This window comes from Diabrotica undecimpunctata, chromosome 1 (genome assembly GCF_040954645.1).
Source record: "Diabrotica undecimpunctata isolate CICGRU chromosome 1, icDiaUnde3, whole genome shotgun sequence".
Taxonomy (NCBI): Eukaryota; Metazoa; Arthropoda; class Insecta; order Coleoptera; family Chrysomelidae; genus Diabrotica; species Diabrotica undecimpunctata.
The window spans coordinates 171,959,735-171,986,666 of NC_092803.1; the positions used below are offsets into that span (position 1 = coordinate 171,959,735).

Here is a 26,932-nt window from a genome sequence, read left to right on the forward strand (position 1 = left end):
TGCTAAAAATATCAGTGCTTTCCAGTTTTGTAATTTTAATTTTAGGCTTTCCTATATTAGTAAATAGCAAGACATATTCTTAAAAATTCAGATATTGTGACATTCTCTTAAATATTAAAAAATTTAGTTTTAGAAACCGTCAAAATCGGTTAAATTTGTACCATTTTTATAAATGGATCGCTCTCACGATGGTTTTGTTAATAAAAATTTAATAAAAATGGATATTTTTTATATCGCGAGTCATTAAATAAATTTCAACCATAGCCCTGAGGATAATACGCTAGTTTAAACAATCGTTCGTGATGATTAATTTTTTAAAATTTGGGTTTCCTGCTCACATACAACAACTGACCTTATTACCGCCATGTTTCCATTAACAATTATATACATACCAACAATTATAATTTACACGTCTCTACTACCCGTCTAAATAACAGAGTTCAAAAACATTTTCACACGTTTTTGATATTTAATATAATTTATTATATAGAGATACATTGTTCGTGATTGACCAATTGTATTTTCGCCTTTTTTAAATATCAGATAAACGGTATAAGCTAGACAAAAAAAGCCTATACAAAGACCTTGTCTCAGTTTGTTGCCACTGACTTATGCTTATACATCTAAGTCGCTAGTATAGTTATTGATATTTAGAATTTCCAATATTTTGTTGACTGTAAAACACAAGTATAGCAACATAAAGAAGATAGCAGTTGTCTATGTCTTCTATTGCATCTTTGTTTTCGATACTAAAGTAAATTTACACAGCGGGCCTATTAAACTGTTTACATATTAAAAGTCAAAATTGGTATATATAAGCTATTATATAAGTATCTCTTTGTATTTGTTTAATGATTTATTGATATTTAGGATTTCCAATATTTTACTGACTGTAACGCACAAGTATAACAATATAAACAAGATAGCAGTTGTCTATGTCTTACATATTTGTTTTCTATACAGTTTCATAGTTTCATATTTTCACAAATGGGCCTGGCATTAGAGTATATGTTTCTTTAAAAAGTTGGTTAAACTGTTTACATATTGTAAGTCAAAATTGGTATATTCAAGCTATTCTGTAAGTATCTCTCTTTGTATTTGTTGAATGATTTATTAAAATCAATAAAGCTTTATATCCACGTATCTAAAGCAAGAACATTCAAAGCAAATCCTTTTCCTTCAGGGCAACTAAAGGTTTATGCCCTCCTTTAATTACCTATACAGTTTTCCAGGACTATTTTCACAAATATCTGAAAGGTATGATTTATTGATGATAGACCTAAGTTTCCATGCCTTTAGAATTCCCAGCGTTTAGCCTCTTTGAGCTCAACACATAGAGTCCAAAGATATGGTATTCCCACTCATAGCTCATAGCCATGTTGAAGTGTGAATCATAATCATATTAAAGCTTAACGGTTATCAGCAAATTAGCCGTTATTCTGAACGAAATTTATTCTGCTGTGATTCCTTGCTAAATTACTTATTTTAAAATCGGATGTAAAAAATCTTTAACAACTAACAATATTTTCTGTTATTTTTATCATTTTGTGCATCGTCTTATAATACAGAAAATGGAACATAGCATATAAATTAAACGGAAGATGTCTTTTTTACTTCCATTTCTTTTCCCAGCAAATTTTTCAAGCAATTTTCCAACTGTTGTAATAATGTAATAAGTATATATTACTTAAAAGTTCTACTCTATTCACTTACAGTTACTTCCCGTTCAAAATCACATTTGACTACATGCCACAATAACAAGTTATAGTCACCGTAACATACTTTCCTAACAGCCACCCGGAAGAAATATTAAAATTACTGTTTATCATCGGAAACGGCTGAAAGCACTTTGCGAATTACTTGTATGTGATCTCGGCGAAGAAAAGAACGAACGAAGAAGAGAAGAAGAGAAAGAAGAAGCAGACGAGCACCTGTGTCCGGATCCCACGGTGTGCTTCAAAACGGTGCAGCGACAAAGACGCAAGATCCCAGCGGCGTGGCTATTCAATGGGTATTGACAAATAGTTAAACTCCTTATTAATTTTTCGAACATGAAAATTACAGCCTGTTCATTTTTTTTTAAAACTGACTGCATTCGAACACTGTTAAACTTATCCATTCATAATGAATACAAATGTACAAATATCTCGTTAAACTGGTAATCATATTCTGTCTCTGCCTTTGTTCTTTACGCATATATAATCGATTACTTGTAGGTTAAGAGTTTGATCATATAAAATAATGTTTGAAACTTTAAGAATTATCCCTTATGCAATCACAGATTGCAAAGAAAAAACTCTTATACCAATAATAATTATTATTTTAAATCTATGTGATAGGACTGAAAAGCCCGTTCAGAAATTGTACTAAATACACTAAATCTATGAAAAATAAAAATACTAATATTATTAGTTTAATCCCAAAGCTCTCAGTATCGACGATCACAATAAATTAATAACAGACTCGGTTAGAAACGCACAACCCAAATTTTGCAAGAGAAATAACACCAAAAGTGAAAAGATTAGCAAAGATACAAAAGCTCTCATGGAAATACGACGAAACCTAAGCGAGAACGAAAAGGGAAACAAAGAAGAATATAGAAAACTAAATAAAAGAATTTCAGCGGAAATTAGAAAAGATGTAAGAAGATACAATACTTATGTAATTACTCAAACAGTAGAAGAGAACAAAGGTTTAAAGATAATGAAAAGAAAACTCGCACAAAGTAAAAAAGAAATATACAAGCTGAGAGATAAAGACGGAAAGGCAACAACAGATAAACAAACATTCTGAAAATAACCAGAGAGTTTTATAAAGGCCTCTACATCAGCCAAAGACCACAAGACAATTTCTCGACACGAGTAAAGACTCATTACCCATTACTGTGTCAGAAGTAAGAGCAGCTTTAAAGGAAATGAAGAACCATCGATCACCTGGTGATGATGGACTCGTTATTAAGGCAATAAAAGCAGGAGGAGAAATTCTATTAAAATCAGTAAGCGAACTGTTTAATAAATGCTTACATGCGGGTACGATTCCAAAAGACTGGAACAGTGCAGTGATAGTCTTGTTACACAAAAAAGGCGATATTACTAAACTAGAAAATTATAGACCCATCAGCCTCTTGACACATATGTACAAACTCTTTATGAAAATCATAACAAAGAGACTAACAACTAAACTTGATTTCTATCAGCACAAGGAACAGGCAGGCTTCAGGGCAGGATATGGCACAAATGACCATTTGCATACCATAAAGATTTTAATAGAAAAGTGCATCGAGTACAACATATCACTGGTTCTTGCATTTGTCGATTACGAGAAGGCTTTTGATTCTGTAGAGTTTGAAACAGTACTGAAAGCCCTAAATTAAAGCCGAATAGATCACAGGTACACGACACCAATCAAAAACATCTACGAGAACGCTACATCAAGTATACGACTACACGAAGACACAGAAAAATTCAGCTTAGGTCGAGGAGTTAGACAAGGAGACAATATTTCATCAAAATTATTCACGGCAGCTCTAGAGTAAATATTTAAGAACACTCAGTGGCAAGATATGGGCATCAATATAGATGAAGAAAGATTAAATTATCTAAGGTTTGCAGATGATGTTGTATTATTCGCAGATAACTTACAGGATACAGTTTCTATGATACATGCGCTTAAAAGTCTGTCTGAAAGAGCAGGATTAAAGATAAACTTTGAGAAAACTAAACTTGTGACAAATCTCGTAATGAGTGGAAAGATAACTATAGATAATAATACCATACAACAAACAGATACTTACAAATATCTGGAACACGAGATCAAAATAAGCAAAGGCAATCAAACACATGAAATACAGAGGCGAATAGGCCTGACATGGGCAGCATTTGGCAAATTAAGCCATATTCTAAAAAGTTTAATTCCCATGTGTCTCAAGCAAAAGGTTTATAACCAATGTGTTTTGCCTGTACAAACTTATGGAGCAGAGACTTTAACACTCATGCGAAAGTCTGCGAATAAACTTAGAGTTACACAACGAGCCATGGAACGTGCAATGCTGAACGTGAGCCTTCAAGACCACATAACAAACCAACAAATCAGGCAAAGATCAGGAGTTCAAGACGTCATCGAAAGAACCACGACGCTTAAGTGGAAATGGGCAGGGCACTTAGCCAGAACACAAGCTGGACGGTGGACAAGACGTATTATGGAATGGAGGCCCAGAAACTATAAAAGAAGCCGAGGACGACCACCGACTAGATGGACCGATGATATAAAACGTGTAGCGGGAAACTGGCTACAAGCGGCCCAGTGTAGAGAACACTGGAAAGAACTGAGGGCGGCCTATGTCCAGCAGTGGACGCGATTGGCTGATTGATGATGAATATTAAAGACTATGGAAGGTAATAAGATTCGCTAAGACAAGATAAGACTCAGATGGTTATGGAGCGCCAGATGTTGGGTGTCTCTCTGAGAGACCGAATCCCATATGAAGAAATACGTCGTAGAACAAAAACAACAGACGCTATCGAAAAAATCGCGTCGTTAAAATGGAATTGGACAGGACACGTCGCCGGATATTATCAGACAATCGATAGATAAAACGTATTTTAGAGTGGAAACCCAGGCAAGAAGCAGTATGGAGCAGAGGACGCCGACCAACTAGATGGACTGGCGACCTGAAGCGTGTTAGTAATAACTGGATGCAAGCCGTACAAGACAGAGACCGATGTAAAGACCCGAGGGAGACCTATGTCCAGCAGTGGACGCATACAGGTTGATGATGATGATGATGATGACACCTATGGAAAATCTAGAAAAACACGAAAATGGGAATAAATATCCAGAAAACAAAAATACTGATTATATGTAATTAAAATTAACGAATATTATAGTAAGTAAAATTAACAAAAAACAGAATCAGACTAACAAGTTATAGTACAAAATAAAAAAGAAAATACAAAAACATAGGCATAATATACAGAACAGAAGACAGATATTTATAATAACATTGCCATCCAGATACAAAAAAAAACAGGTAATTAGAAAAGAATCGTTATTGGGTAAATATTCACAAGATAACAGATATAATTAATACAACAAAATCAATAAAGTTGCAGTTGAATACCTAATGAAAAGTTTAAACCAAAGTTTAAATATTATGATATGGGTCAGAAGGTATTACCGTACCTTATCTTAAAACCTGCAGTCTCTCTTTCTCGCTACTGCAATCGCCGATTTAGTGCAGGATAAGGAAAGTCCGCATGTTGTACTATAGCAATATTAAGCTATTGATGTGATAATGATGGCCAGCTCAGTCGCCAAACTTTTCTCCTATCGAGCATATATGGAGTATGCTCCAGAGAGTTCCTTATCTGCATTATGTTATTATTCACCAATACTTTGGTGGTGCATTCAATAAAATGTGAGTCAAGCCTTATGATGAAAGGAGATGAATTAATTAAAGAATTGAAAAAATATACATTTGCATTTATCTACTATTTACTTGCCAATTCTGTAATAAGATAAATGTTTTAGAACAATGTTAGGTAACTTTATTTAAATATAAACGGTTAAATTTTCTAGATTTAACAGTTTCTACAGTTTCTATTTTGTCTTCTTTAATCGTCAGCCCATCGTGTAGGTAGTAGACTGACGTTTCTCTTACCTTTCCTTGACCTCCATTCCAATAACCTCTTTGTCCATCGCCCATCCGTCACTTTAGCTATGTGTCGTGCCCATTATTAGTCACGCTATTATTTCGATGACGTCACTTACCTTGGTTCTTCTCTTGACCTTCCCGTTTTTTATTTTGTCTCGCAGTGTTAATCCTAACATGGATCGTTCCATTCTTTTCTGTGTGATTCTCAGTTTGGTAGCTGAGGCTTTTGTTAAAGTAAGTGTTTCTGCTAAGTATGTCGACACTGGGAGGGCGCACTGATCCAATACTTTTCTCTTCGGACATGGACATGGGGGCAGTTTATTTTTAAAAGTTTTTCTCAGTTTTTCATATGCATTCTTACCCAACAATACTGATGCTCTAATTGGGTACCAAATTTGTCATTATTTTTGAGTTCGAGATGTTTATATTTAAACCTACAACTTCTGTAGCCACAACGAGTTCCTGTGCTATCTCTCTTGCCATTCCTAGACCCTCAGCTATTATGACTATATCATCAGCAAAACTTACTTTGTATAGATAATCTCCATCTATTTTTATTCCCTTTGTTAGCCAATCCAAATTCTTAAAAGCATGTTCTAGCACAGTATTAAAAAGTTTGGGTGACATTGGGTGTTCTTTTCTAACCCCCGCTCTATTTTTATGCAATTACTATTAGCATGTTTTTTGACAGTAGTTGTTGCATGTAGGTATATATTGTATATTAATTTTGTATACCTATAGCCTAACCTGCATTCTTAAAGCGCCTGTAGTATTTTGCTTAGCTCAAATGTGTCAAAGGCTTTGTGAAAATCGACAAATATTAGCACTGGAGGTGTATTGTATTCCACTACTTTCTCTATTAAAGTTTGTATGCTTTGTAGATGGTTATTAGCTCTGTACCTTTTTCGGAATCGGGTGTGTTCTCTTGGTTGATAAGTCTCTAATTTTCTGTCCATTGTTTTAACTATTATTCGTGTAAACTTTTTTCTCTAACATTCAAGTTCATTATAGATGCAAGGTGATTATTTTAGATGATCCTGTTACTTTACAGATTGAAAGAATATATCTGAACAACTTTAAAAATTATAATTTGAATTTGTGTATTTTGAAAAATTTTTTAAAAATTCATTAATTAGAAGCTAAAATTGCCTCTAATTAATGAATACAAATGAATACGCATTAAATTTGTCTTCGTTGGTAAACTAACTGATATAGTTTTTAACTATCACGGCAAACGCTAACTAGACGAATTGGTTAAAGGAATAAACTAGAGGATACGGTTAAATTGACTCTCGAATTGAGTGTTTTCATGTGACATAAATCTTAACTTTTCATATATTTATATCCCCATTGCTTTTTATATATTTATTTATGAAATCATTCACGAATCTTATTTCTTTCTTTCTTATTTCGTTTACCAAATTTTTTTAGTATCTTTTTTGTAGTGTTCGTTACGCCACTGGTATACCATGCATACGTCTGTCGCTCTTTAACAGCTTTACATTTTTATAAGTAAGCAGCTTAAATTGGTTTATGGCCGTCTTCTATATGCGCATTAAGATACACTTGTTTCACCTAAGTAGCAAGCTCGGGCTCTGTTCTCTGTGTGTCTTTGTGTTTTAAGTTCGACAAAAAAACTTCTCGAAGCTGCTCTTTGTGTTAAAGGATATCAAACAGCAATGGCACTTTTTCTATAAACGTATAGAAAATTTATAGGAATGTAGTCTGGTGGAAAAACCGATTTTTATAAAAGAATATCAAACACGGTTTAGGACAATATTTAAAATATTTTTATCAAGTATTGTCTTTATTACATATTAATATTGATAATTAAAAATAAAATGACAATGGTCTTGTTTAAAGTTTTCTTAATGGTTTGAAAATTTTAGAACTCGGAAATATTGTTTTTACAATATGTAGGATGTCTGATTTCTGACTAAAATGGTTTCATTAGTTTTTGTAAATATTTCTCTATGACAATATCTACGAACTGCAGAAATTTACGTTTTCATATTAGGCAATACACAAATAAAATTGAATTTTTTGTAACCTGCTTGAATATGTTGGGAGTAATTTCAAGTTCTTTGGTATTAAGTTGTTAGCCTTACAGCTTCGTAAAAATTTAATCGAATTTTCACAATGTGCCAGTTTTTCATACAGAATTTCCAGTCTCCTAAAATTCTGGATGACGGTTTCCGGTTATACCGGTTTCTTAGTATTGCACTCAACCTATTTTCTTGAGGCATAATTATGCAATTCACTATCTTTATTGAAAATAAGCCAAAAATTTATATTATATATATTATATAAATTATAATAATAATAAAAATTTATATTATATATTATATAAATTATAATAATAATAATAGCGTTTATTGTCCAACAGAATCCATTTATAGGAGAAAATACAATACTAAAGTTAAATGATATATTAATAATTCATGAGTACTAACTAAATAACACATTTAACACATTTTTCGAGTATTTAACCTTAACATAAAGAAACTACTCAATCACCTAGGTAGATCTCAGCCATCCTAGTAAGCTGCTTTAAACTGCAGTGAAATATATCGCACTAGCTTGTGTATTTCTGAACGTAATCGAATTTCTCACTGGATAAGATGGAACGTTAAAATTTATTTGTCGAAGAATATCAGGGCAGTCAATGAGATTGTGTAGTAGCTTGTACAGGAATATTAGGGAGGCATTAATTCGTCTAGATTCTAATGATACTGATTATGATAGTAGCCAACTTTATAAAGAATATCAGATGTTAAAAAGAAGATTACTGATAAGCTTCAGTATTAAAAGGCAATCAATGTTCCATTACAATAAAAATTAAATAGATAAGAGAAGAATATATTTGTATAATATAAAATGTTTTATTGCCAACTCAATACTTATGACTTACCTTCAATAATTTTAAAGTTAAAATTACACAACAAATATTCCAATTTATTGAAATATTTTTTGTGGAATTTGTTTTTACTTAAAAATCCATCTTTTATGTAATAAAAGCCAAAATATTTCGCAAAAATTTAATACACAAGGATTCTTTTCATCTAGTTATCTAGTTTTGAATATAAATATGTTGATTTAATTTATGAGTAAACTAGCAACCCTCAAACACAGCAATAGACATAGGCAACATTATTTTTCTAAAGACAGCTCTATTCTGTGCTCACCACTCTAAAAACCAAACAAGTGCATGAGAACGGTCCAGATGTATCAAAGCAATTGTGCAACTGTTGAAAAACATAAAAAAATACTTCCGCGTCTGGAGGGAGTCATTGACTATTCATCAAAATATAAAAAAACTGGAGCTCATCGTTGTAATAGGGGTTAATTTTTTGTGGGGCAGTTTCGTGTAGACTAAAGTTGACACGGATTGGTGAACACCGACAATTCTACACTTGATCGAAATTTTGGCAACCCTCATATATTCAAGAAGGGTCGTACGTGTGCATGTATAAGCCGTGATTAACCCTTTGACACGTTTTTAAGAACATGTGTGTTGAGAAGGGAGTTGTGTTGTGGCAATCAAATTTATTTGATAACATTTTGATGAGATATTATTGTACACACCCTAATTTTTAATGGTGCGTTGCCTTTTTAAGTAATGGGGCATAGAGTAAATGCACTTGACGTTATTTTTTATTTATGATAATAGTCAAAACATTTAATAGTAACATTTAATAGCCAAAAAATAAAAATTTTCTTACCTTGATCACATAAAATTCCACCCCAATTTGTATCGCATATGCATTGCCACGAAGATCCATTGCAGTATCCGTGCTTGCATCCTGGATATGGTTCACATTGATCACAGTAATCTCCTCGCCAACCAGGTCGGCACCTGAAAAAAAAGTTAGTTTTAGTTTTTGGTGCAAAACAAGATGGCATTCGAAAAGTCGTGTTATACTCCGACAATTGGGGAGGGCAAAACCGCAATCGTTTCATTTTTCCGATGTTTGCTCATGCATCGGTGACTTTGGTTTTGGAAATAACACACCGTTTCCTTGAGATGGGTCATACCTAAAACATACCGACAACATGCACGCTGTGATAGAAGTTGCAAATAAACGATATTCGAATATTTATACTCCTGACCAGTGGTTTAGCCTCATAAAGATGGCAAAAGTTACTTCCCCACAGTATAGAGAGAAAGTAATGTCTCAAGAAGACTTTTTTAGTTTTAAACCAATGGTTGAGGAACAGAACTGGAAGAGAACTAACACTGCGGAGGTGGTAGCGATAAGCAAAATTAGGGAAATTCAGTTCGAACCGAAGATTCCTTATAAAGGTTATTTTACCTAGAGTTTTGCAGAAAATTACAAAGAACTCGGCATCGCAAAACAAGACATTGTGAAATTTATATTCGTTTGCAATAATTTTGATTGCACAAATAATTACTAAGTAAAAAATGAAAAACGTAGTAGTGATAATTAAAAAAATTACAGAACGTCGCTTTTGTCGAATGAGGGATTTTGAGTTACAACAGTTTTCGTTGGAAGGGTCGCTTTAATATAATAATGGACGAAATAATGTAGCAGTACATCAAGGTCATGGTAACAGAATGAGAGTATTAAGAGCAAATCCAACGAATAGATCTCTTGCTAATAAAGTATGGAAGACCAAGCCCCAAAACAAGGCACAAAAGCAAGGATTTATAAAACAGCAATTAGATCACTAATCGAGAGAAGCAAGAACGTAAGAAAAGTATAATTGTAGAACACATAAATACATGGGTAACAAAACGAAAAAGGGAATACAAACACATTAGTAGAATAGTAGAAGATAGGATAGTAAAAATGATCAAAGAAGTATTGAAAGACCAAGGAAGAGATATGATACTTTAAACAATGCGGTAGGCTAATATCGAAGCAGAAACAGGCCTTAGGAGTCTATACATAAAAAAAGAAGAAGAATACTTAATTTTCCTAATTAACCGTTGACCAAACTTTGACCAAAAACGTGTAGTAAAATGATATGTTCTAATACCCAATTATGACAGCGACCATAATCTTCAATCACAAGAAGTCAATGGGTTAGAAATTTACAAATTGCTTGTAATCTTATAGCGACTTTTCACTTTAAAATTAAATTTGCCTAACATAAAATTTGTGTTGAATGTTCTAATCCGGGAGGATATTGGACGAATCGTGAATAGAGCAAGTGCTATTAAAGATTAAAGATTTAAAACCGTACTAATGAGGTACAACGCGTCAGAAGTACGTATTTACGGTGTCTTTCATCTTCTATTTCTTTTCATTCTTGTTGCAATATGTGCTATTATTCTTCACCTTACTTTGTACCATTTACTCCTTTAACGTTTTTATTTCTATTTGTTTTAAATGTTGTTGTTGTTTCTTTTCCCAGATAGTTCTAGTTTATTCCGTGGATGTGTTAGTTGCAGCTGTGAAATTTCCACGTATTCTGATATTATTGCCACAAACTGGTTACACTGCTCCTGCAGTGATTGTGTTTAAACTTAATTTATCCTAAATAGGCTGCACCATACTGATGATGATCAACGAGTCAGAAATGCGTGTTTACGGTTGCCTTCGATCCTTTTTTATCTATTTTCCTTTTTATTCATGTTGCGAATATTATAAATTCTATTATATATTATATTTTCTTCCATCTTTTATACATTTTTTTACCGACGATTCTTTCCAAAGAATTCAGCCGGCCTCGCGTCCGAACTGCGCATCACTAATTAGTACTAACGGTTAAAGACGATAAATAAACCTTAAAACACTCATAAATTTAAGCAAAATCATTCATAAACTAAAAGTAGTTCTGACCTGAAGCGAAACAAGTGACAGACATAAACTAGCGGAGTGATAATTTCCATTATGTATCATTTATCATCGCGTGTACTGTCCAGCTCTGAAGCCATTCCGTTTTTCACTTCCTACTTTGTATAAGTGTTACTAATGCGATAATTACATGCTACAAAAAACAAGTTGTAGTTGTCTTTTGCATAATTAATAATAAAAGTGGAATAAAATGGGTTGGGTAATTAATGAAAACGTCAACGTTTATCAAGTTAATAATGATTCTGTTTCATCGATGGAAGAACAGCATTTCTAAAGATGGTGCTTAATAATTTCTACACAAACATTACTTAACGATATATTGGAAACTGTACTATTGATTTATTTGTATATTTAGTTATAGTAATTTTTTATTATTATAACTTAGTCATTGGTAACAAATGTTTAGGTTATATTATCCTCAATAAGGTTGCTGCAGTGGACCTTTTCCTTCGTTACACTATGTTTGATATTGAGAGAGAGTTATAAAGTCCACTTATGTATATATATCAGAGAGTCATTTAACTGATAGAACAGAGACTCATTCAACACAAAACAACATATTTTACCCATCATCCCGACGGAACAACCCATGTAGGAACAGCAATCATATTTGATCATAGTTAGATCATCTGTTAAACATAACATTTTACAAAGTTATTCCACATCTAAAATTCAGAGTACCTCAATTAGAATAGGAACGTCCTCGTGGCCATTGATTGTCGCAGCTATTTATTCACTTCCTAGACATAATATCAGAGTTGAAGAATACGACAGCTTCTTCCAAACCCTTGGCTCGCACTTCCTGGTAGCAGGCGATTGGAATGAGAAAAAAACTCTATGGTGATCTCGACTAACTACAACGAAAGGTAGAAACCTACATCGATCATTACAGAAAAACAATTCGTTCTTCTTATCCACAGGACAACCAACATACTAGCGCCAGCAGATAACAACAAAATTCCGGATCTTCTAGATTTTTCAATATTTAAAGGTTTACCTAATACGCATTCAAAAGTAGTGTCCAGTTTTGGCCTAAGATCGGACCATAGAGCCATAATAATAACATTAGACACAACTATAATATACAATCAATAGCCATTAAGACTAACAAAAAAACTGGGAACAATTTGAAAACACCATTAACCAGAATATAACGTTAGATCACCGAATAAAAGAATCCGATGAGCTGGAATTTGCAGTACAAAAACTAACGGCTGTAATACAAAACGCTGCTTGTGAATCTACTCCTATAATTAAAAAGGGTAATCCTGAAGACAACAATGTGCCATTACAAATCAAACAAATTCTAACCGAAAAAAGGAAAGCGCGCCTAAAATGGCAAAGATCCCGAAATCTATTCGATAAGACACAGCTGGATAGACTAACACACCAGCTAACGGTCAGTGCTAAATCAAGCTCGCAATAACACCTTCAATTTTTATTTTAACAATCTCTCTCCAGATGACCACTCTATATGGAGATCAACTAAAAAATTCAAGAAACCGACACTACCAATTCCGACAATGAAAAAGCTAATGTATTTGCACAATATTTAGCAAATATATTTACTTCAAATTTATGTCAAAGCATAAATGATAATGTAGTAAACTATCTCCTAAAATGAAATCATTCTCCCTATTCGAGGTTCGCAGAATAATAATGAGTACCAACTCTCACAAAGCCCCAGGATACGATTTAATCGATGGAAGAATCCTAAAACATCTACCCAAGAAAGCAGTTCTCATGCTTACTATTATCTATAATAGAATGCTGCAATTAAGCCATTTTCCAATTCAGTGGAAATATGTTCATATTATAATGATTGGAAAGCTAGGTAAATTACCTACAAAACCTTTTTCCCATGACTTGAAAGACTTCTGCTAAATAGAATGAGCGAAACTGTACCACTAGAGAACATAATACCTGAACATCAGTTTGGTTTCCATCAAAAATATTCAACAATCCAACAGTGTCATAGAATGGTAAATAAAATCAAGAAAAGTTTGAAAGAAAAATTATGTGTGTCTCATTATTTCTCGATATTCAGCAAGCTTTTGATAAATTCTGGCACAACGGTTTGCTATATAAATTAAAATCTTTACTGTCTACTGATATGTACCTTAACTTGAAGTCCTATATTAACGAATGTTCGTTCCAAGTAAAAATCAATAATGATTTCTCAACCTCACTCAATCGAATTCCGGAGTCCCGCAGGGAAGTGTCCTCGGCCTCTTCATATATCTAATCTTTACTGCTGACATACATATTACCGATAACGTCACAGTGGCGACTTTTGCCGATAATACAGCCGTTTTAGTTTTAAACGAAGACCCAGACATAGCATCTGAAAAGCTGCAAAATTACTTGCATACATTAGAGAATTGGTTGACAAAATGGAAAATTAAAGTCAATAACGAAAAATCAGTTCAAACCACTTTGAGAATTGGTTGACAAAATGGAAAATTAAAGTCAATAACGAAAAATCAGCTCAAACCACTTTAACTACAAGAACACGCACTTGTCCACAAGTTAGTATTAACAGTGCCCCCATTCCTGCTAGAGACGTTGTAAAATATCTTGGGTTGCATTTGGACCGAAAACTCACCTGGAAACAACACATTAACGCCAAAAAAACTCAGCTCAATATAAAACTAAAACAAATGAATTGGTTATTAGGCAGAAAGTCACAACTGTCATCGGAGAACAAAATACTGCTATATTACAGCGTAGAACTCTGGGGCTGTAGCAAGCCTTGAAATACAAAAATTTTGCAGTCCTTCCAATCAAAAACATTGCGTATGATAGCAAACGCCTTTGGTATGTGAGCAATGCAAACATCCACAATGGCCTAGGAGTACCAACCGTAAAAGATATCATACCACTTCACGCCAACAAGGCCAAAATTCTTAATTCAATGCACCACAGCAAAATTATCAGTGAATTATATCAGCCACCAATAGAGGAACGAAGACTGAAGAGGACTTGGCCAGAAGACCTGGTTACATAGGTGAAAATAAAGAATATATATATATATATATATATATATATATATATATATATATATATATATATATATATATCATCATAAGAAAATATTTGCAAATACGTGGATATTTTGCATAAACAATCTTTTTAATTCACTATCCTATTGCAATCTGATAAATCTTCTATGTAAATAGCTTAAATAATCTTTAAATAATTGGCAGGAATTATGATCACATACACATTATTTGCAAAATTTTGAATTTCAAAATATTCTACATTGCTCAGGCTTCGGTGTTGCAACGGATAATTTTCGATAATTATTGAGGCATTTTCGCAAGTGATTATTGTATAAAATTTAGAAAATGAGACCCCGGCAGAATTTATGCTTCCTTTGTAGAGATGGACAGTTACATTAAAGCGAAATTTCATGTTATTTGAATTAGGTAATTATTTAAGACTAAGTAAAAGAATGTGAAACCAGAAATACAAATTTAACTGTTATGAAAAATGCAGAAAAGTTAAAATAAGGCGTGTATAAAACCAATACCAATTAAGACAAAAATTGTAAAGAAATAACTAAGATTATACGAGGATATATTGATATTAAACTAGCCTTTGATAGATGGCGCTATTTGATACCGAATTGGTTTCGGTGTTGACATTTGCCATTTATGACATGGAGTCTGTCAAAATTTTAAGTTTTAAAAACAATTAGTTTGATTTTTACAGCCGTCAAAAGCAAGCAAATTTTGTGTTTTCGGAGAAATGGAAAAAGTCGAGTATCGTTCGGTGATTAAGTTCCTCCACAAAAAGGGTAAAACGAATGTGCAAATCAAAGCCGACCTAGACGAGGTTTATGGTGAGGTTGCACCTTCGTTAGCAATAGTAAAATTTTGGAAAGCTGAATTTGTTCGTGGTCGTACGAGTGTTTTTAATGATGAGCGTCCCGGGAGGCCAAATGAAGTCACCACGCCGGAAATGATCAACAAAGTCCATGACATGATTATGGCAGATCGTCGAATTAAGCTCCGCGAGTTAATATAGGTCCTAAACATTTCCGCGCGATGGGTGCCGCGTTTGTTGACAATCGATCAAATGCAAAAACGTGTGACCACTTCAGAGACGCTTTTGTCGATGATACGGCGCGATCCAAAGGATTTTTTCGCCAGTTTATCACCGTTGATGAAACCTGGGTGCATTATTACACACCGGAAACTAAAGAACAGTCGAAACAGTGACGCAAACGCGGCGAAGGGTCGCCGAAGAAGGCAAAGAGTGCACATTCGGCCGGCAAAGTGATGGCGACTGTTTTCTGGGATGCGAAGGGCATCATCCACATCATCGACTACTTGGAAAAAGGAAAAACAATCAATGGTGAGTACTACGCAGCACTTGGATCGATTCGATGCCGAATTGTGTCGAAAACGCCCCGGTTTGGAACGCAAAAAAGTGCTCTTTCACCAAGACAATGCACCGGCTAACCGATCGGTAGTCTCCATGGAAAAATTACACAAATTGGGCTATGAATTGGTTGAACACCTACCGTATTCCCCAGATCTAGCCGCCAGCGATTTTTTCCTGTTTCCAAACCTAAAAAAATTGCTCGAAGGACGCCGTTTCGCAACAAATGATGAAGTCGTCGCTGAAACTTCGGCCTATTTTGAAGAGCTCGAGCAAAAGTACCATTCGGATGGAATAAAAAAATTGGAACATCGTCTTACTAAGTGTAAAAGGGGACTATGTTGAGAAATAAATCGATTTAATTCTAAAAAACTTGTTTTTTCTATCAAAGGCTAGGTTTATATCAATCCACTCTCGTACAAGATGAAACATAATATAAAAAATAAAAGCATAATGCAGTTATAAGAATATAGCTTAATATAACTGATGAAATAGAAAAACAAAGAATAAAAACAATAAAATAAAGGAACAGAATAATAATTAAAAAAAAGAAGATCCAGTAGGCAGTACAGTAGACTAGTGTGAAGCTTAAAATCTTTCATTCATAGATATTCTTTTAATTTTTTATTTCTTATTTAGTGTCTCCACTTTGTTAGTTACATGCAGTTTTTAATTTAAACCTACTTGGAATAAATATATGATGACTATAAAAACGAATGATAGAGAGGTATGAATCGACGTGAAGAATCGCTATTTTGTGGCGCTACACGTGACGCCTTTTCCTCGTGGCACTAGTTTCGTGACGCTCTTCTCAGCATTTTACTATAGAGAAAAAAGAAATACAACGCCAGTATAGCAGCTTAGCTTCAAAAAGTTTTTAAAGGAAAATAACCTATAATGGTATGCCCAGAAATAAACAAAAATAAGGAAATATAGGTATGATACCATTTATTGTGCAGTAAGTGATTACTTATATCGGTTTGATATCTAGAGTTTTAGGATATTGATTTTTAAACGTTTTCTGTTTTGTTATTCCACTCACTCATCTTTCTACAACGTGCATTCGTGTCAGACATCATACTGTGTTTTATACCAGATTTATATAGTTTACTTTACAGTTTCAGCATAGTTCACTGTTGTTTCATTGCTTTGTTTTAAAATTTTTTAATTGTTCTAATCATTCCATGCCTTTTTCATTGTTGACCAAATTGGTAAACCTTTTTGTCCAAGAAAGTATTCTTGATCTATTGTTTTATCAAATTCCCTGAGTTGTTTAAATATTGATCGTTATATACCAATAAAAAAAGCGTTTTTTTGTCTTAGACATAACTCGTCCTCCTCTATCACATAATACGTCGCAATTCGTCATTATTATTCTGCATTCTGTGTCTAAATATCTACCATGCCCAATTCTCACAAAGTATTTGAAATTCTAATCGGGTATTTCATCTCCGCATGTAGCAAACGTTGGCAATAAATTAAAAATGGCTTCCAGGGCAACATTTCATAGAGGCCTATGTCTCTCACGAAGATAATTAAATTTTTCGTGATTAGGTTTATAACAGCAATCTTAAAAGAAATGGGATCAAATTATATGGAGACCAGCGGTTATGAAACAATAATAAAGCACCGAATATATTTTTAATAATCAATTTGTTTGAATAAACCGCAAATATTTGAAAGCTTTATATTTATAAAAATGTATATTAATATTTATGTCAAAACTTGTGGAATAGACTTGTGGATTTTTGTCAAAATGAACATTTTGCAATAATAAACACAATGTTCCAACTACCCGACAGAAGATTATATTTATACAATTAAAGCAGTAAAAGCATACCCCGGGGCAGATGTCAACTCAGATCATAACCCGCTGATAGCTACTTTTAGAATGCACGTGAAACTCAAAAATATTGTAATACCTAAAAATCAACCAACGTTTGATTATACAAAATTAAGAAGAATAGAAATACATCAAAAAGTGATCCATTAAGTCAACTCAAATCTAACAGAAGTAGGAGAAGAAATCTTAACATCAGAAGATGTCACTGAAAAGTGGAGCAATATTCAGAAGGCATTACTAAAGGATGACAACAAGGATAAACAGAAATGGATGACTTCAGAAATTCTAGCATTAATGAAAGAGAGGAGAAAAGCCAAAGGGAGAAATAAGCCAAAATATCAAGAACTACAAAGTAGAATTAAAATAGAGATAAAAAAGACCAAGAAAAGTGGTTAACAGATCACTGCATAGAAATAGAAGAGTATGACAGAAAATACGACAGCTTTTTTATGCATAAAAAAATAAAAGAACTAGGAACGAGAGAGGCCCTGTGCGCTTTTAACGATTTCGCGCAAAGAACACTAGATATGAAACAGGATCTCTATGTCTGCTTATAGATTATTAAAAGGCTTTTGATAGAGTACGACATCAGAAACTCGTAAAACTGTTAAAAGAAAAGAATGTGGATAGTCGAGATATACGGGTTATTGTCAATCTGTACTGGAATCAAAAAGCAAAGGTTAGAATCGAAAATGTCGATACAGAAACTATAGAAATCAAAAGGGGTGTTAGACAGGGTTGCGTGCTCTCCCCATTGTTATTCAATCTGTACAGCGAAGCTATTTTTAAGAAAGCAATATCAGAGAAACAGGGTATATCAATAAACAGAAAAATATTGAACAACATAAGATTCGCAGAGGACAGCGCTGTTTTTGCAGATAGTCTAGAATACTCTAGAAGCACTGCAACGCTTAGTAAATAGATTACATTAAGTCAGTATAAAATATTGATTACAAATGAACGTTAAGGAAACCAAGTGTATGATTATTTCTAAGCAACATACAGTAAGAAGACTAGATATCGAGGGAAAACAAGTAGAAAGAGTGAATAACTACAAATATCTGGGAACCTGGGTAAATGAAAACAATGACCATGGTAGAGAAATAAGGACACGCATTGAAATTGCAAGACAAGCATCTATAAAAATCAAAACAATGTGTGTTAATCGAGACGTTCCTCTGGAGCTAAAAGTGGATAATATAAAGAAGTTGGAATCATTTGAGATGTGGTGCTATATAAGGGTAAAAGATCCATAGGAAGACGAAGAATTTCCTGGCTAAGAAACCTAAGAGAGTATAGTTGCAGCTCAGTAGATCTTTTCAGAGCAGCCGCCAATAAGATACGGATAGCTGTGATGATAGCCAAACTCCGATAGGAGAAGGAACTACAAAAAGAAGAATATTATTATTTAATCTACATCCTAATTCAATTTTCTTTCAGTTTATATGTGAAATTCTGATCTTTCTTTGTTTATGTAGTTAATTGTAGATGATGTGTCTCTATTAACTCATTAATGTTGATGTAAGATTTTTAATTTTTATTTTTTTGAATTTTTATTTTATTCTTCAATATACGGCGCTACCGAGTGTCCATGTCGCTTTGCAATTTTCAAACTGCCCTTTCAATAATTTTGAAAGCGCAACGTGCTTTATTTCCCGGGATAAGGACTATAGATTATTTTATCCTCTAAGCTACGGGAGGTAACGCTCGATTAGACATACACAACTTTCTTCCATAAATCTTAGTACCTTTTTTTAAATTAATGGATTAGAAAGTTTGATCTTGTATTCGAACTGGTAACTTTCTGAAGAGAAAAGAGTCACTTCTGGTTGGGTCGTTTTCCCTGGCAGTTTGTTTAATTTTGTTCTAACTGCAGTAATTTTGCTACAAGTATTTATATTCAGAAATATATAGTCGTAACAATATCATATCAATCTCAGAGCTAAATACAGATTTATTCTTAATTAATACAATAAATCTTCCGAGATTTGTTTTAAGCGTAGAGTCAGTGTTTGATTTTTCAAGAGACGGACCATCAGCAACGATAAGCTATATTATGTTACACCTCTTCGTTACCTAAAGCTTGAGAGCTGCTGGATCTTTGGCAAATTCAAGGCCATATCTTTGTCTACCAGTAAAATTTCTATTAACTTCTACCAGAGTAATAAAACAATGTTACACTTTTACTTTATTTTACTAGAGTCATTGCCTTTTGATAAGCACAGTGCCCAAATTTAATTTTGTTTCTTATCTGTGATAATTTGTTCTGTTAAACCAAATACCAAGTTCAAACGCTAGTTTCAACCCACGAGTCGCTCTCCACCAATCATATAGCTGCCGTTCGCATTATATCAATTGGTGCTTTTCTAGCTACATCAAAATAAAAAAGGTTACATCTTGGTATATTGATATATACTTATTGTTGACTTTTTCTGTTAATATTGGTAACCAAAACCTGCTCCATCTGTTGCTACACTTTTCTTCATTTAGTAAGATTTTTGAATTTCCTCATTTTGCCAGCTGTTTCTTTCATGATCCTTGATGCATCTTTCCACTGTACTCTGTGTTCAGTCTTGTGGTTTCTCCCTGATAAAAAGTGTTGCATTCACAAAGTATTTTAAAAATGTAGTTCTTTGATGTCTCCTGTGTGTTGTGAGGTTTGGTTTTGGACAGAATAGATCCTTGGTGTGTTGATTGTTTAAAATGTTATTGTGATGTATTTATTTCCTACCTTTTTTAATTTTTCTGATACATATGGTATTGTTGTTACCTTTAGCTCCCTTCTTGTGAGAATTTCTGGATGGTTTTTGGTATTATGTTGATTCTTTTTGTGTCCTTATGAAATTGCTTGTTTAATCATTAAAATGCGGAACCATTTTTTTGTTGGCAGATTTTTTCTTCGTGAAATGCATTTTTGCCTGCAAGATCGAAGGGAAGTAAGTCAGCTGTCAAATTTGTTACCGCAAAGCAATAATTGGTAAATTTAGAAGGTTAACAATTTCTTAATTCATATATTTCTTGAAAACCACAATTACGTTGAACTTTTTTTGAGTTTATATATTTAGCCCATAATTATTTTTAATAAACATATTAAGAAAATAATAATATGGTTAGTTTCTGAAAAATAGTTAGACTTGTCTAATAAATCGACAATTTAATAAAAAATGTGTATTTTATTTTATAATCTGCAACCAAATCCTGATAATGTGACATTTAATCTATGACCAATTACCGACCTACGGTATTTAAATATCAAATTCATGGCTTGCTCAAAATAATTTTTTTTCAACTTGATTTTATTTTTGTATTCGGGGTTTGTCAGCTATTTTCTAATTATTAAATTTATTTGTTCATAAAATCTAATAGCGGTGTTTTACACTAAATCAGACCAATAAATTTCCTTCTTTTTAACGCAGAATTCTTGTAGTAGTTTCTTTTCAGATTGCTGCTATTCTTTGTATAATGAACCACTAAATCTTCCTTAATGAATGCGATATTTTAATTAACTCTCGTTTCGCTAAATAGCTCATTACTTGTTTGTTTTCTAAAACGTATCGATTAATATATGTCTACCATCTTTCATGACAATTTAATTACTGTTTACATGATCGTACTGCCCTACCTCAACCTTTTTACAACTATAATCGGTAGTTGTATTTATAGCTCGATCCAGTCGCGAATCGTAAAGCTTTGTTATTATGTCTGACATTTGGTAATACTTTTCATTATATCGACGAGATGCATATTTTATTTTTTTAGTTCTTTGTTTAGTTTAGTAGTCGCTGCACTTATATGTTAATGGTGTCATCTTATCGTCATATTTCATTTACTTTATGTTTTTGAATAAACCAAATGAAATACAAATAGTAAACAAATTTTCAAATACGAAATGAATAAATTGAAAGATTTTAGGAAGAAACTTAAAGAAAAGCTGTTGAGCGAGATTTAATCTAAACCTAACAAATTTTGACATTTTTTTTTCGAGTATTTTCATCTCACGATCAAAAAATTTTAATCGAGAAACAAAACAATAAAACAGTTGTTTTATTGTTTTGCTCCAAGATTGATTAACGTGACAGATCCGTTTACGTCAAACAAATTATTTAACTTGCTATATTTGGTTTAAAGTATATCTGTAATACCTTTTTTCGATCTCGAAAGAGTAAAATATCCTAACGAGGTAGAACAATTCCAAAGCTGCACAAGAAAACAGCAAAACTTGTACCATAAACTTGATTTTAAGGTAGATTAAGGAAACATTTCCGCAAAGATTAGAGACACTTTCTCACGTATTTCAGATCAAATTCCTAATCAAAATCTGATTTACTTTTGCGGTAATTGACGTGTCTTCTTTATGTCGAGCGCGATCCATCGATCGATTGTTATAATTTAATCTGTACTCTACAAACTCGCGATCAATATGGTCTAATGCAAGACATGTTGTGACATAGGCGTACAAGTTTACAACGCAAGTGTTACCTAAAAGGATTCGATATAAATCTGGGATTTATTGGGTCGTTATTTTAAATAGTCAGTGACTGTTTTGTCGTTTATTCGTTATTGGAGGTTGTAGACATTATATTGCAAGCAGAATTCATTGTTTTTTTATAACCTACAGATTACGTTTTGATTTTTACCTTTATTACGATACGTAAAAGTGAAATCGTTTGTATGATTTCGGTTTTAATCAGTGGCGACTCGTATTAATGATATTACGTATTTTATATGAATGTTAATATTATATAAAGAAGGCTTTTAAAAAAGCAAAGGAGAGATTTTACATTGTGTAATAGCGTTGTTTAATAATCGGTAATAAAACGAAGAAGGAAAGCAAGAATAAAAATCATAATAAATGCAAATAAAGGTAATACAGAGAATTATACGACTGTAAGAACTATTTTCTTTTATGTCATTTCTATATTTTTCTAGATTATAAATTTCGAAATCTAGTATAAAATATGATTTTAAAAATCCTAATGTGTTGTTAGAAATACACATTGTGTAATACCTCATTATTTAGTCAATTTGGTATGTGGATATCATAAATAAAAATTTTCAAATAATTATTACTTCCTATTTCCCCAGTGCCGGTCTGAGACTATGATTTTGACGTTTCTACTCAATACTGGACATAATGAATAGGGAAATTCTGAGTCCCAACGGTACGTCCCAATAATTGTTAATAAACATTTTTTTATGGATATATAGGTCAGGTGTAAATCAGAAATAACGAAATAAACACCCGTGGATTCACTGATAACATTGTTGCAGTTTCGCAACTTTATGTAAATAATAATTAATTACGAATCAAATTGGCAGAGTTCACCATTAGTTATTAGATAAATTTTAAAATCTCAACTTACTTTTGATCCTGGGCTGCTGCAAGACAGACGTCTCTTTGGTACGCGGTAGCAGGCTCTATCCTCCGCACTACCACGTGGTGATTCAAGATTTGAGTAAAAACTGTAGTGAGTTGTAAACTTACATTGTTGCTGTTGTATATCAAGTACTATTCACTTTGTAGATACGTTTGTTGCGAATTTATTTTGTTAATCTGAATCTGTGAATTTCACATTGTGCCGCGGATTGAGAACTTTTTTGACCCTGAAGAACATTTTACGTTTGCTTAAAGATTTTTTATTGTATCGCTAATTATTACTGTTTTGTTTGTGTTAATAATTTTATTAATTCATTATTAATGAACGGCTTATTTGGCTGTATTAATATTACTTTTAGTGCGTACATTTCACCTTTGAATTGCATTTATTAATACTTATATATAACATAAAATCATATCTTTTCTCTCCGATTGCATTTTGTGTGGAGATATTCTTATAATGCGTAACCATTTACCGAATTCTCAAACTTTTTTGCTTATTAATGTGTTTTTCACACCTCCAATTCTAAGCAGCTACACAATCGCTTGATTTGTATTTTCTTGTATACCTAATGGTCAATTTATTGACGACCTGCCATGGCCAATCTATTGTTTCATGTGACGCATATTTTAATCTTTTGTATTATTCTCGCTTGTGTACCTTTTGTAAACTTAATCTCGGCTATTAATAAATATTGGTTTTCCAATCGTTTGTCACGTCATACTTAAATTTGTGGATATAATTGAACGTATATATTCATACCCTCTCTCTGATGTCCTCATATGTTATGTAGAGATCATCATATGTGCAGAAAGCAACAAACATGATATAGGCTCGGTAGCTAGATGCCATTAACTGTAGTTTTGTTGATGAAACAACGAGAAGAAAAAAGCATATTTATAAATCCCAGAAGACCATATTATTTATGCTGAAATTATTTTCTGAGTAAAAACCTCAACACGAAAAGCTTTTTAAGCATTTATATCTTTTAGATCGTCTGTCAAGAAACTATTAGGTTACTGTGCGTTATCTTTAATTATATTTTGTAAGTTTGGTCAGTATTTTTTATGCTTGCGCTAATAAATCATCCCTGCCTAGAAAATGTATGACAATCCGCACAAGAATTAGTACAAAGAAAGTAATTTGTTATTTTAACTGCACTTTTTTATTAATTTACCTAATTGTGTAACAGATATGAATACTGAAGGAGAATTAAAAACAAAAAAAATAAAATATAAATAATTTAAGTTATTTATGAGTTTATGGTTACTATAATTTAAAGACATCCTTTTATATCCAACCCCTAGCATATGAAGACGTTGATATTCTTCCAATGTAGATTCCACCCCCAAGATAACAACCGTTCACCTGTTCGGTATCATTGTAAATTAAAATGCCGAAAATTAATTTTGTTTAATCTCGAATATGTAGATCCAAATCTAAATTAACAGAAGGAATTAAAGAATAAGCACCATGATACATATATTTAGCTCGAGGATATTATAACAGAGATTATAATTTGGACGGTAAATACTTCGCAGCCAACGATATAGTAAATTAAAGCGTATAACTTCTGTTGTTTTTTCTTCTCGAAACGCCCACAGCTTTCTTCAAAATTAAGGTTAGACGAAAATTATACGAGTTTTGATAATATCTAGATTTGCTATATAGACATTAAAACGTTTGAGTTGGTCAGACATAATTTAGAATGAAGATAAATTTAAAAGCAATATAAGACAATTTTTATGTAAGCTACAAAGTGAAGCTTTGCAATGGGAAGAACATACACTTGTTAAAAATTAGTAATTGCTCCAAAGCTTTAGAATTAACCAGTTAGTAAATGGCTACACCTTTCGGAGAAAAGAAAGAATAGCAGATAGCGTGGCGCAGGCAGTGCCTAACGTGAAAAAATAATTTAAAAGGATTAAAATAACGGATTTGGGACATTTCAAAAGAATCAACAATCCACTTGTGACAAGAAAATATAAAATCAAAATTCAAAAGAAATATCCAAGGCAAGTGACAGGAACTTTGGATCACCAAAGACACAAAGCTCAGACAAATACAACCTAATGTTTACAGCTAATTATCTCTAGCATTCCTGAACAGAAAAGAGAAGATAGCAATACGAAAATTGAGGATAGGACACACACGCTTGACACACGGACATCTTATGTCCTCCATAGACCAACAGTTATGCTCCTACTGCAATGATATTTCTATCACCGTCAAGCACATTCTCACAGAATGTCAAAACTGCCTGGCCACTCGCCGACTCAAGAGTCTAATAGACTTCTTAAAGACTACATAGAACTGGAAGAAAACGAACAACTACCATTTTTAGATGTGTTAATAATAAAGAAGACGGGCACATGGAACACACAATATACCGAAAACCCACACATACCGACAGATATCTACATGCCGATTTACATCACCATCCTGCACAATTAAATTCAGTCATGAAAAGACTGATGACACGATCCGAATGACTGACATATGAAAAACATAAAAATAAAGTATTTATAGTATATGATGAGCAGTTAAGAAAGAATAACAAATCCATGTTGACGAATGAGCGTTTAAATAGGTGATCGAACTGAATTGATGCCACAATAAGGGCACAAGATAACAGCTTATGGAGAAATGTAAGGGGGGTAATCCCACATAGGGATTAATAAAGGGAACAATGATCATGGCAAAAGATAGTTTAATATCGTTATCTTTTCTCCTTTGTTGTTATGTTATATTATATAGTTTTTTTTTCATATTGTGTACAGGTTTTAAGTACTTGTGATGTAACAGGAAAATTTCTATTCACAATCACGTAAAAAATATAATCCACTGTGAACCTATCTCGTAAAACCTTGTGTTGATCTACGGTAAATATTTCTTTGCGATCATTTGATTCATTAGCTCAGAAAATTAAATTATTTCTCTTTTGAATACAATATAATCTCTATAATTATTCGCTAACTACCTGTTTAATTAACTATAATTTAAATAATGTTCCTTTATATATTTTTACTCCACATGTACTCACCGACTAATATATGTTTGTTTAGACCTAATTGAACGTTATATAATTAACATAATTGGCCTTCTAAATGCTATATTTGGTAAAACTATATACCGTTAAACGTTAAAATAATGAATAGATACACTAATAGCTTGTCTGTTTCGAAGCGACCAATTGCACAAGGAAAGCTGCATTAATAGAAGATAAAAATGATGATTAACCTTACGTATCACAAACCACTTTCGATCAATTTGCTAGTACGTACGATACTTATATCATGAGAATGGTGTAAAATTAGGATAACTGTCATAATTTCTACCAAGGCCATACATCAACAAAGTTTTTATTTTACCATAATTTCATTTGTTCTTCAGGCAGAACTTTTTTAATACAACTAACCAGTCTCTCTCTGTCTCTTTGCTATCTTGCGTCTATAGCTGTACATAAGACTACTTTAACATTTTCTACTTTCACAAGAACTTTTTTTTAACTTTTTTGTAGTCTGCTGTATACCATCAATTGCAAATATTTTATTTAAAAAATCGTTTATAAAAGGGCTTCTTCTTCCTCTTTATAAGCAATTCTGCTTGTTCATTAGTGGATTAATACCTCTATGGAAGTGACTTATCTCTTGCTATTTTGACAACACGGGTCTCCTCCATTCTGGTTATGTGGTTATTCCATTCTTTTTTCTATTTTGTGTCCATTCATTTATACACTTTACGTTACATTTTCTTCTGAAATCTTCACTTCTCTTTTGATCTCTCAGTAATTCTTCTCAGTACTCTCATCTCTGCAGTTTCAAGTAACCTTTGCGTTGTAGCTGTGTCG

The 26,932-nt window shown here is 32.8% G+C and overlaps 1 protein-coding gene across 1 annotated transcript in view; it reads right to left on the reverse strand.

The window, feature by feature from the left end:
- Ser (protein serrate) overlaps window positions 1-26,932 on the reverse strand; it is a 508,706-nt gene that overhangs the window by 68,487 nt on the left and 413,287 nt on the right. Inside the window, exon 6 of the mRNA XM_072520565.1 lies at window positions 9,376-9,509. Within this exon, the coding sequence (XP_072376666.1) occupies window positions 9,376-9,509 (134 nt within the window). The remainder of the gene's footprint in view (window positions 1-9,375; window positions 9,510-26,932) is intronic.